Source organism: Epinephelus moara, chromosome 18, assembly GCF_006386435.1.
Source record: "Epinephelus moara isolate mb chromosome 18, YSFRI_EMoa_1.0, whole genome shotgun sequence".
Taxonomy (NCBI): Eukaryota; Metazoa; Chordata; class Actinopteri; order Perciformes; family Serranidae; genus Epinephelus; species Epinephelus moara.
In genome coordinates this window covers 34,036,878-34,048,675 of record NC_065523.1, presented here as the reverse complement: position 1 = coordinate 34,048,675, position 11,798 = coordinate 34,036,878, and the positions used below count along the sequence as shown (strand labels likewise).

Here is an 11,798-nt window from a genome sequence, read left to right as displayed (position 1 = left end):
TGAAGTTCCTCTCTCAGTGCATTTTTTTTACACTGTGTCCTATAATCACATTTCCCTGAGTCTCTCCAAATCAAACCTGAAGCGGAACATTGCAGCGTTATAGGTCTGGAAATAGAGATTACAGCCTCTGTGTGTGTGCAGCTGCAGCTGATAGGAAGGAATGAGGACTGGAGGAATTTAGCACAGAGGAAATGCAGACCCAGGGGAGGACGACCAGAAGTTTAGTAACTTTGTAATAAGACTCTGCAGGGTGGTCTGCTGTATGTGGGTATTTGTTGGTGGCACTTTCCAGGCAAGGAAACAAAAACTGCATCACTGCCTGTAACTTTAACATCAGTTTTATATGCTCAGATCAGGGTCATCACTGTCATCCCCCAGATGTTATCGTTAAATAAAACTACAGAGACTTGTTCCTGACTCTGCATCAAACTAGGAGGGATCTTTAGGAAACAGAGACAGAGGTGCTGCTGATTTAGGACTTTGTCTCTCCTCTTTCCTCCGTACTCTGTCCTCTGTCTCTCCGGCGGACTGACGCGGCTGCAGACACGTGAACGAGGTGAGAGTCATTCAGATAGACATCTCGGTTGCATGCATGAGTGAACGGAAGAGTTGTGATGATTATTTTACCATGAACTTAGTGCAACTTGGTGTGCGCTCGAGCGGACCGGCACCGGCTGAACGAGACACGAGATAGAAACACGCTTCTATAACTTAATGCATGGCGAGCTGCAAAGTGTAGCCTATATTAACTATGTTGTTAACGTTTTCATAGTTGATATCCCTGTTTGTGTCTCCAACAAGCGCCGCGAACATGTTTCTGTTGAAAAGACGTTAAAAAACGACTAGGGTCACCGGTGCGGGCGTTTATTGAACATTTAGCCCAGATTTCACTACAGGATTTGTAATAGTGATATTTTGGAGACTTACTAAAAAAAAATCGCATCCAAATTTCTCAGTTGAAAGTCAATATTAAAAAAAGAAACTGTCACTTTTGAACCAATTCTGAGCTCCTTTTAAACCTCAAAGTGCTCACTGTAATATAAACCTGTAACTGTGGTTCTGGCTTTAAGATGACTGGTAGGCTATAGCAGCATACAGGTTACATACCTGTGCGGTCACGGTGGTGTGTCTGTGTCACTCTGCAGTTACACCTCCAAACACTAGTCGGTGGTGGAGGTTTCTGTGAAGTGCTGTAAAGAGTAGTTGATTCAAAACACACATTAAACACACAATAAACACACAATAAACATGGCTTAATAGAGACAATTTTAAACGCAAGTACACAAATTAGCTTCACTATAATTCGCAGCATTCACAGACAAACACTTGTCTTTATCTGGACACATTTTCCCCACAAATACAACATGCTAACATTATTAGCACAAGCTTATGGCATTTTACACTGTATAAATTAGCCTAGCGGCTAGCAGACTTTTCCTCTGCATAAATTAGCCTAGCGGCTAGCAGACTTTTCCTCTGCTCATATGAAGCCAGGATAAATCACACACAAGAGTTAAGGAGGTTGCACATGATTGCTGATTTGCCAACGCCGCAGCGCTTGCCATTGGCTTGACCCAATGCTGATCTCCATATTGCAGTTGGATCTTTAAATTTTAGATAGATAGATAGATAGATAGATAGATAGATAGATAGATAGATAGATAGATAGATAGATCTACTTTATTTAATCCCCAGGGGGAAATTTAAAATGTCCTCAGCAGCAGAGGCAATAATGACAAAACAGACACAAATCACAAGAACACAGCACACATCAAAATCAGCAAAATTCTAAAAGTACATAAGATCACAAGGTGTGAATAAAAGGTATAAACAGGTGTGTAAAAACAGTACAATAGATATTAAAAAATCCCAGTACAATAGATATACATAGATAGATATAGATATAGATATTTTCCGCACCCTGTCTCCGTCCCCACCCCCCGCCTGCGTTCTACTGTAAAATAATTGGCTCTACATGGAAAGGTCAGCGTCAAATGGGGTCGAAGTTCAACAAAATTGAACTTTTGGCATCGTGTCGGTGAAGCCCACAACGCAACGCCGAAGTCGAAAAGTACCCCGATGTTAGCGTGGTCATGTGCAAGCACCTTTAAAATGCTATTTTTATGGAGGCTTTAATGACATCACAATTTATTGTTTCTTATCTGTGAAATTAAAGTAAATAAAAGCTTTGTTTCCACTGAGGGAATATATGGTTTCAGCTTACAGAAATAGACAGGAGGTCTACCTCACCACGACCATTGAAAATGCTCTTTAAATACAATTACAATGAAACAGACAAATACCCAATCGATGCAAGGTCCCTCTGGTTGGAGGAAGAAGTTAGACATGGTATTAAAAAGAAATATTTTCACTGGGGAAAGGGTGTGATTTCCTGTAACTGCAGTATGAAATATACAAGTAAGAGTAAAACATTATATGACACAGTACTATTCTCTATATTGCTTGCATGTTGCTGTATGAGTTGAACATTGAAATCCTGTTTGGTGTCCACTGGGAACTTAAACTTTTAAGATTAATGTAAAAAATTGCAGAACAATGTGCATTTACTATTAGAAAACGAGAGCACAAAGACATCAAGATGCACAGCTGCCTCCAGAAAGTATTTTCTAAATGTATGAGAATTCAGCATTTTGTATATTTCATGCACACGTTTACAGTTCAAGTGGGGTTTTCCACTAAAACCAGTTATGTAATATCTCTGGTAAGTGAGTGAGCCATATAAAACACACTGAATGACCCTCAGCCTGGAAATCCCAACAGAAACTTAACTCAAGCAGCAGATCTTCACTGCAACATGACTGACACCAGATAAAACACCATTAGGACCAACAATAATATTTTGATTGAATGTGTACGGTGCAGCTGCAAAACTGCTGTTGGAAACACACACACACACAGACATGCTCACGCTCTCTCTCTCCCAGTGCACACAAATGTGATATGGTAAACATACAGTGTACAGATGACAGCCTCTCTTGACTCTAACAGCTCTTCACAATGTTTCTAAAATTCGGATGCATTTGTGTCTCTTCGTGTTAATTTTGCATCTCTTTGTAGTCATTTTGCATCTCTTGGTTATCGTGCATCTCTCTGGTTGCATTTTGCATGTCTTTGTTTCTATTTTCCATCTCTTTGTCGTCACCTTGTGTCTCTTTGTAATAATTTTGCATCTCATTGTTGTCTTTTTGCATCACTTTGTAGTTGTTTTGCATGTTGTTGCAGTCATTTGCGTCTCTTTGTAGTCATTTTGTGTCCCTTTATTGTCATCTCACATCTCTTTGTAGTTATTTTGATTCTCTCTGGTTGCATTTTGCGTCTATTTCCATCTCTTTGTAGTCACCTTGCGTGTCTGTGTACTAACTTTGTGTCTCTTTGTTTGCATTTTGCATCTCTTTGTAGTCACCCTGTGTGTCTTTGTACTACCTTTGCACCTCTTTGCAGTCATTTTGTGCCCCTTTGCAGTCACCTTGGGTCTCTTTGTTTGCATTTTGCATCTCTGTAATCATCTTAAGTCTCTTTGTAGTCATCTTAGTCTTTTCGTCGTCATTTTGTGTCTCTTTGTTTGCATTTTGTTTCTCCTTGTTTGCACTTTGCATCTCTCTGTGGTCATTTTGCATCTCTTTATTTGGATTTTGCACCTCTTTGCTTTTATTTTCTGTCTCTTTGTAGTCATCTTGGGTTTCTTAGTCACCTTGGGTCTCTTTGTTTGCATTTTGCATCTCTTTGTAATCATCTTGAGTCTCGTTGTAGTCATCTTAGTCTTTTTGTAGTCATTTTGTGTCTCTTTGTTTGCATTTTGCATCTCTTTGCTTTTATTTACTGTCTCTTTGTAGTCACCCTGTGTGTCTTTGTACTAATTTTGTGTCTCTTTGTAGTCATTTTGCATCTCTTGTAATCATCTTGAGTCTCTTTGCAGTCATCTTAGTCTTTTCGTAGTCATTTTGTTTCTCCTTATTTGCATTTTGGATCTCTTTGTGGTCATTTTGCATCTCTATTTGGATTTTGCATCTCTTTGCTTTTATTTTCTGTCTCTTTGTAGTCATCTTTGGTTTCTTAGTCATTTTGTGTCTCTTTGGTTGCATTTTGCATGTCTTTGTTTCTATTTTCCATCTATTTGTAGTCACCTTGTGCGTCTCTGTACTAATTTTGCATCTCTTTGTAATCATCTTGAGTCTGTAGTCATTTTTAGTCTTTTCATAGTCATTTTGTGTCTCTTTGTTTGCATTTCGTTTCTCTTTGTTTGGATTTTGCATCTATTTGTAGTGACCTTGTGTGTCCTTGTACTAATTTTGTGTCTCTTTGTAGTCACCTTGGGTCTCTTTGTTTGCATTTTGCATCTCTTTGTAATCATCTCGAGTCTATTTGCAGTCATCTTAGTCTTTTCATAGTCATTTTGTTTCTCCTTGTTTGCATTTTGCATCTCTTTATTTGGATTTTGCATCTCTTTTTAGTCACCTTGTGTCTTTGTTTAGATTTTGTGTCTCTATGTAGTCATCTTGCATCTCTTTGCAGTCATTTGCATCTTTTTGTAGTCATCTTGGATCTATTTGTTGGCATTTTGCATCTCTTTCTTTGCATTTTGCATTTCTTTGTAGTCATTTTCTGTCTCCTTGTAGTCATCTTGAATCTCTTTGTCTGCATTTTTCATCTCTTTATCGTCATCCTCCATCTGTTTCTAGTCGTTTTCAATGTCTTCGTCGTCATCTTTTGTCACTTTGTTTGTATTTTGTGTCTCTTTGTAGTCATTTTCTGTCTCTTTCTGGTCATCTTGTATCTCTTTGTAGTCATCTTGCGTCTCCTTGTAGTCATTTGATTTACTCAACAACAATAAATGTTTTTTTAACAGTCAAGTGAAAAAGAGGCCAAGGCAGGCCCGTTCAGTAATTCATCCATACAAGCCTGTCTGCAGAGGTTGATAAAATACCTTAATATAATGCAGTCCAACAAAACAACTCCACCACTATCTATACATCCTCCAAATAACCAGCATTTCTCTGACACAGTTTCAAAAAAGATAAAATGTGGATTGTATTATTGAGTACATATGTCCTTAATTAACTGTAAGTCACTGTAAAGAGAGTTACGATGTAGTAAAGTAGAGCAAAGAGCACAAAATACAATCTGGTCCAGTTTTAGAATTCCATAGGAAACAGTCCAAGTTGTGTTTTGTCTGTTGATCATATTCTTTTTTTAACATTAATGTCTGTGTTTGTGGTCATTTCCTGAGTCGTCCAGTCGTGTATGAAGGATACAATAGTCAGTATGGATACAGCTGTCCTGTATAAACACAGCAGCACACACTGTTCCAGTTACAGGACACACAGACTGGCTGATCACTGAGAGTCTGGCAGACAGCCATCACATTTCCATTGAAAACTACTCAGCTTGGCTCTCTGTGTAGAAAAAGCCACTCTGCTGACTTTGTCTGGATAAAATAAGCTGCTGTGAGGACTCAACCTTTCCAGAGCTAATTGGGGATAAATTATGGGCTGCCTGCGGGGTAATATTTCAGGTGATTTATGGTCCTTGTATGCATGCCCGCTCCCATTATTTTGACATTTTCTTTACTTTGGGGATTTGGAGGAGAAGTACATTGAGTGTTTGAGGCACCATTTGACCTCCAGAGTCAGCTCTCTGGATGTATGAGGGCAGGATTTTATTTTAGTAACCAGTGAAATGCCACAGTGAATGCACAGTCACCTCATAAACAAATGTGTTTGTGTAATTCTAAGAATGTTTCACCTTATTTGTTATTTCCCTCCCACCATTCCTGACTCCTGTGTCTTCTCTTCGGGCTGATCAATGCTTTCTTTGGCTCTGAGCTGAGGATTCCTCTTTCTCTTTTCCACCGCTCTGGGAATGACATTCAGGACACATAATGATCTTATTTTCTTAGCAGCTGCTGGACAACTGATATTTCGGCGAGTACATATGTTTCATGAATTGAACAGAATTGTCTTTGCTTCTGGGGATTTCCTTGTCCTCATGTGAACTGACTATTTTTTATTATCTCTGCTACAAAGGTTGTGTTTTTGGATCAGCTTGTTTGTTTGTCAGCAGGATTACAGAAAGATTACTGGCCTGATTTTTATGGAACTTGGTGCAAAGGTGCAGCACAGGCTAAGGAAGAACTTACATTTTGGAGCGGATTCAAATCATGGGTTGGATACACAAATTATTTCTCACTTTTGTTAATGTTGCAAGACCGGGCATTTGACCTTGGTGGATGTCTGCGCTTAGGCTACAGAGTGCTTTCCCCTCCAGTTTTTCTTGTTTTCTGAATGATCTAAATGTATTTTAAAGGCTTTAGGGTTGATGTTGACATTTGTGGGCCATCTTTGGGAGGCTCAGATGACCCATGGGATCAAGTACAATAATTTACTTCCTGACTTATATCCCTGATAGCACAAGTTACATGTAGCATCATTATCATCATTAAACACATTTCAACTTGTCATCTGATACCACACCCTACAGCTGCTGTAAAAATGGTGTGGTTGAGTTTTCATCACCATTTTCACAATAACAGCCGAGATCAGATGAAAAACAACCAAGTTCAGAGAGAACAAGAAAAAGAAAGGAGCAGAGAAGCATTTTATCATTTCTGGTAAAACCTGCTGTAGCGAGCTCAGTGAGTGAAGACACGAGTATCATATGAAACTAGACGACCTAAGGCATCCAGTGGAGCCAAACTATCTTGTCGAGAAGGAGCTAAATAAAGTCCAAAAGTTTCAGCTCCAAAGCTTCAAAGTTAGGCTAAATTTTCTTGAGGGAAAAAGTGCTTTTGCCATTTTTCAGAATAGATAAGATATATATAATATTTCTGCACTCTGGGTTCTCCAAATAGGCTTGGAATTGCATAAATTGGGTATGTCCGGACAATTTAGACTCTTGTGGATTCAGTGAGCTCACTTGTATTCTTGTGTGATGATGTTAGTCCCCATTGTAGCCATTTAATTTCAGTGAGGCAATTTGAAATTGCCTATGTTGGTATCAAAGCCAGGGGTGGGTATGTGTTGTTGGTCTCAGACTGAGTATCATCTCTGTGAGCTGTGATGGCCGAGTGGTTAAGGCGTTGGACTTGAAATCCAATGGGGTCTCCCCGCGCAGGTTCAAACCCTGCTCACAGCGACCAAAAGAATTTAATATTTCTAAATTTGATGAGTGGCCCAAAATTCTGTCTGAGTGAAGTGTTAAGCCATGAAATACAGCGCTACTTGTTACATACATTGCTTAAAAACTTAATGACAGTCCCTCACATCAGCCTCAGCTGTACTTTTAGTGCTAATTAGCGAATGTTAGCATGCTAACACACAAAACCAAGATGGTGCCAAACGTCAGTATGTCATCACTGACATCATGAGCTTTAAATGTGGGACCTCAGTTCATTGTAGCACCGACCCACATGAAGTCACAGTGCATCACCAAGACACAGAGTCCCAAAGTGTGACGCTCTTCCAGTCATCTGATAGTTTCCTCTGATCTCACTGCAGGCACAGCCATGTTGGGTGCCCTCGTCCTTCTGTCCCTCACCTCCCTGGTGGCCCTGGTGCCTCCTCCTCCCGTCCCCTGCAGGCAGTGCTGTGATGACCTGGAGCCACCAGAGGGCAGCGGAGCCCAGCCTCCAACAGGAGGTTTCAGCCATGTGCCAGAGGTCCGCACCTACATCAACATGACCATCCTCAAAGGTACTTCATCTATGTCATTCCCAAAACTACTTTTTGTCTTGGTTGATGCAAATTCCAAATCTTAGTTGTCTTATGCTGCTTTAAAAGTTCACAAACGCTGATTGACTGATATTTTAGACGACTGAGGACTTTCATAATCTTTGGCTTCACCTCATGAAAAGGAAGGATTCTTGTTTGTCAAAGTAGCTCCCACAGTAACATCATTTTGTGCAGGTGACAAAGGAGACCGTGGCGACAGAGGAACGCCTGGTAAACCTGGACAAGAAGGCCCTCCAGGCTCCAGAGGTCCCACAGGCTCAAAGGGCGCCAAGGGCCAGGCAGGTCCCCCAGGAGACCCCTGCAAAGTCCAGTACTCCGCCTTCTCCGTCGGCCGCCGCAAATCCCTCCACAGCCTGGACTCCTACCAGGGGCTTGTGTTTGACACAGTCTTCGTCAACCTCGACGACCACTTCAACATGTTCAACGGGAAATTCATCTGCCACGTCCCGGGGATCTACTTCTTCAATGTCAACATCCACACGTGGAACTTCAAGGAGACATATCTGCACATCATGCACAACGACACAGAGCAGGCCATCGTGTACGCCCAGCCCAGCGACCGCTCCATCATGCAGAGTCAGAGCGTGATGCTGGAGCTGGAGCTGAAGGACGAAGTGTGGATCCGCCTGTACAAGAGGGAGAGGGAGAACGCAGTCTACAGCGACGATGTAGATGTCTATATCACTTTTAACGGCTACCTCATCAAAGGTAGTGTAGAGGGAAACTGAATAAGAGAGGGGAGGCAAGGCCAAGGATGAGACTGTTGGATGGAAAGCAAACAAATTGAACTGACGCAGCAGCCGAATGCAAATTACTGTAAAATAGTTCTCTTCTTCCTTTTATATCCAGATATAAAAAGGAGCTCAGCATGCTTCACAGTGGTGCTACAATCAAAATGGTCGCTAGAGAATGAGCAATACCTCTGAGAAAATGTGAAGAAACAAAGGTGCTCATCAGCCTAGTAGAAAGAAAGTAAATACAGCAGATTAATTGTCTTAATGCTGCGTATATTTCTCATTTCTCATGGTTTCATTAAAGGAATAGTTCAACATTTTTGGGGAGAAATATGCTAATTTGTTTTCTCACCAAGAATATGGAGACTGATACCACTCTCATCCCTGTGCGATGAATTTGTAGCTGAAACCAGCAGCCAGTTAGCTTAGCTTAGCTTAGCTTAGCTTAGCTTAGCATAAAGTCAGCAAATAGCAAAATCAGTGGTGATCTTAGACTCTGGAGGCCACAGACAAAGAAGCCCAACTTGGCCTTGATGGTTGCACTGATGATTACACCTAACGTATGTATGACAGTTACAGATAGCTAGCTGACTGTCCTAGCTAACGGGATCCAGCCGTTGACGGTAGCTAGAAAGGGGGCAGTTGCAGTGCACTGTGTTGTGCTTTTACAGGAGGTGTAAGGGGATCTATAGTTGTCACTGCAAAATGTGCAACTGTGAGTTGCCATCAGGGTCCCCTTTTCCAAATTTGTTTGGGGAGCAACACCAAACATTTGCCTGGTTTGCCTCCTCTGACTGTGCACCCCTGGGCAAAACCACTAGCCCTACCAGCAGCTCTAAAGCTCACTAATTATTAATTTTATCTTGTTTGTTTGGGAGCAGAGATAACTTGACATTTTACAACATTGGTTTTGCACAAATTAAACAAACAAGATATAACTTGTTAAGATTACAGATGCAGTTAGAGGGATTTTATTACCTACAGACAGAGCCAGGCTAGCTGTTTCCCCTGTTTTCAGTGTTTATGCTAAGCTAAACTAAACAGCTGCTAGCTGCAACTTAATATTTAGCTCACTAGCATGAGAGCGGTATCAGTCTTTGAAGGTCTAATGTGTAGGATTTTGTGGCATCTAGTGGTGAGGTTGCGGATTGCAACCAAATGAAAACCTCTCTAGAGCCAGTGTTTGATTTGTCCCTTCTGGGCTACTGTAGAAACAACATGACAGACTCCCTGGAAGAAGACATGTAGATATGATATGTAGATATAAACGGCTCATTCTAAGGTAACGAAAACACAACGATTCTAATTTTCAGGTGATTATAAACTATTAAAAACATAGTTATTAATATTAAGTCCCATTTCTGCCAATATATCCCCATAAATCCTACACACTAGACCTTTAATCCCACCAAGCAATAATTTTAAAACCAAAAAAAGACAGAATTTTCCCTGCATATTTTATAATCTGTTTAATTTCAGTGACAGACAATGAAAATCAAAAGATTTCTGACATTTAGTAATCTCTCTCTGTATTGAAGAGATGAAGCAATAGCTTATGGAATCCAATATGTGGTGCTAAAACATGGTGCTAACTTTGTTGTGTACAGATTTGAGTTTGTGAAACTGCAGGAAGCAAAATGTTCTCTCCCCGTAAGATTTAATGTAATGGATTAACTTTGATATTTTTATTGACTGAATTGTGTTTTGCTTTTAAAGTGTACTTGAAGGTTTGCCTGAAGGTGCTGATTATCCTCCCTTTGTTCCTCCCTTTATGTTTAGTATCATGTAAATATAATGTCAATGAAGATATAACGGTGCATTGTACCCAGCTGCAACATAAAGCAGTAATATGCTATTGTCATACTGTGAAACAATTACCTGCAGTTAATACAGATAGATGGAGTTCCATTTTCCAACTGTCACCACAAGAGAACAGTTACGATTTAATGTTAATTTCCGTTGGTTTCTAATTGCATCCGCTTAGTTACTTAGAATTAATTTGCAGGTATTGACCATAAGTATAAATATGGTATCATACAATGTTGTAATACTCTTGTAGTAATCACACTAATGTACTATGTTTGTACATGATTTTACTAATAATGATTATGTTGACATTGTCACAGATTAAATACAGTTCCTCACCATGACCACTGGAGGGAAGTGTACACTCATGATTTTAAACGTCAGCCCAACAGAATCAGTCTTTGGGAAAAAATTCTGAATAAAAGGAGCTAAACAGACGACAGTGTTTCTCTTATTTGAAGGCTTACATCACTGTTAAAGGGACAGTTCACCCCCAAAATCAAAATTACATATTTTTCCTTTTACCTGTAGTGCTATTTATCAATCTGGACTGTTTTGGTGTCTATTTTTCTTCTACCAAACCGAACCGCCAACTGTATCACAGCATAAAAATTAAGTGTGCTTCCACAGCTAGCTCACCTAGCACCACTGAACTAGCTCAGCCAAGGAGGGACGCCATCAACATTTACCTCTCGTGCTGTCACGAACACGAGCCTCTCGTCCATGAGTAGATGCACGCTTCCTTCTGCATGATGAAACAGTAGTGGGTGTAGTTTAGTAGAAAGACAATAGTTCCTACATGAAACTGCTCACAACAAGATCTGTGGTTTATCTTGAGTGACCGGGTCATGATTTCTGTAAAGAGACATTGCTGTTGAATTTTTCAAATGTATTTTTTTTGGCGTTTTGAGCACCACAAGCCGAGTGCCATCTAGGTAAATGTATCCTCATACAATTGTTTACAATATCTGACAAATCAGCGCCCCTAGGTTAGGTTAGGTTAGGTTAGGTTTAACAAAAGAATCAAGCCCTTAAGATAACTAAAGGTTTGCTCGGTTTCATACGGGACACAAACTTTCGTCTCATGGGGGAAAGCTGTGTGTTTGTTTGACCCATCCACCACCGCAACCTACATCTTTGTGCAGACATTTGCTCTGTATACTGCTTCTGTCTTTACTCCTGTTGGCGCATTTGTCATGTGATCGCATCCTACACTACATACATGTGAACAGCCATCTAGTTCCATTATACTGGAGAGAAGGCAGACATCTCTACGGCCGATATCTCAAACACTCTGCAACTCACATCGCAACTATCTAGACTGATAAACAGCACTACAGGTAAGAGGAAAAACATGTAGTTGTGATTTGGGGTGAACTGTCACTTTAACACCATCATACATAAGCCTATGAGCCACTGATATGATGGCGGCTGTTTCTAAGCCTGATAGACAGGCAACTCAGCTTTGATATTTTCTTATTATATACAAAGGTACAAAGTCATCTCTGAT

General features: G+C 40.4%; 1 protein-coding gene and 1 non-coding gene across 2 annotated transcripts; both read left to right on the top strand.

The window, feature by feature from the left end:
* Window positions 1-292: 292 nt before the first annotated feature.
* On the top strand, window positions 293-10,716 carry c1qtnf6a (C1q and TNF related 6a). Its single transcript, XM_050069258.1, has 3 exons — window positions 293-556; window positions 7,515-7,709; window positions 7,923-10,716. Exons 2-3 carry the CDS (start codon window positions 7,523-7,525, stop codon window positions 8,474-8,476), a joined length of 741 nt encoding a protein of 246 aa, XP_049925215.1. The 5' UTR covers window positions 293-556; window positions 7,515-7,522; the 3' UTR covers window positions 8,477-10,716.
* On the top strand, window positions 7,071-7,152 carry trnas-uga (transfer RNA serine (anticodon UGA)). Its single transcript has one exon. It is a non-coding gene; the product is annotated as a tRNA-Ser (tRNA).
* Window positions 10,717-11,798: the final 1,082 nt, after the last annotated feature.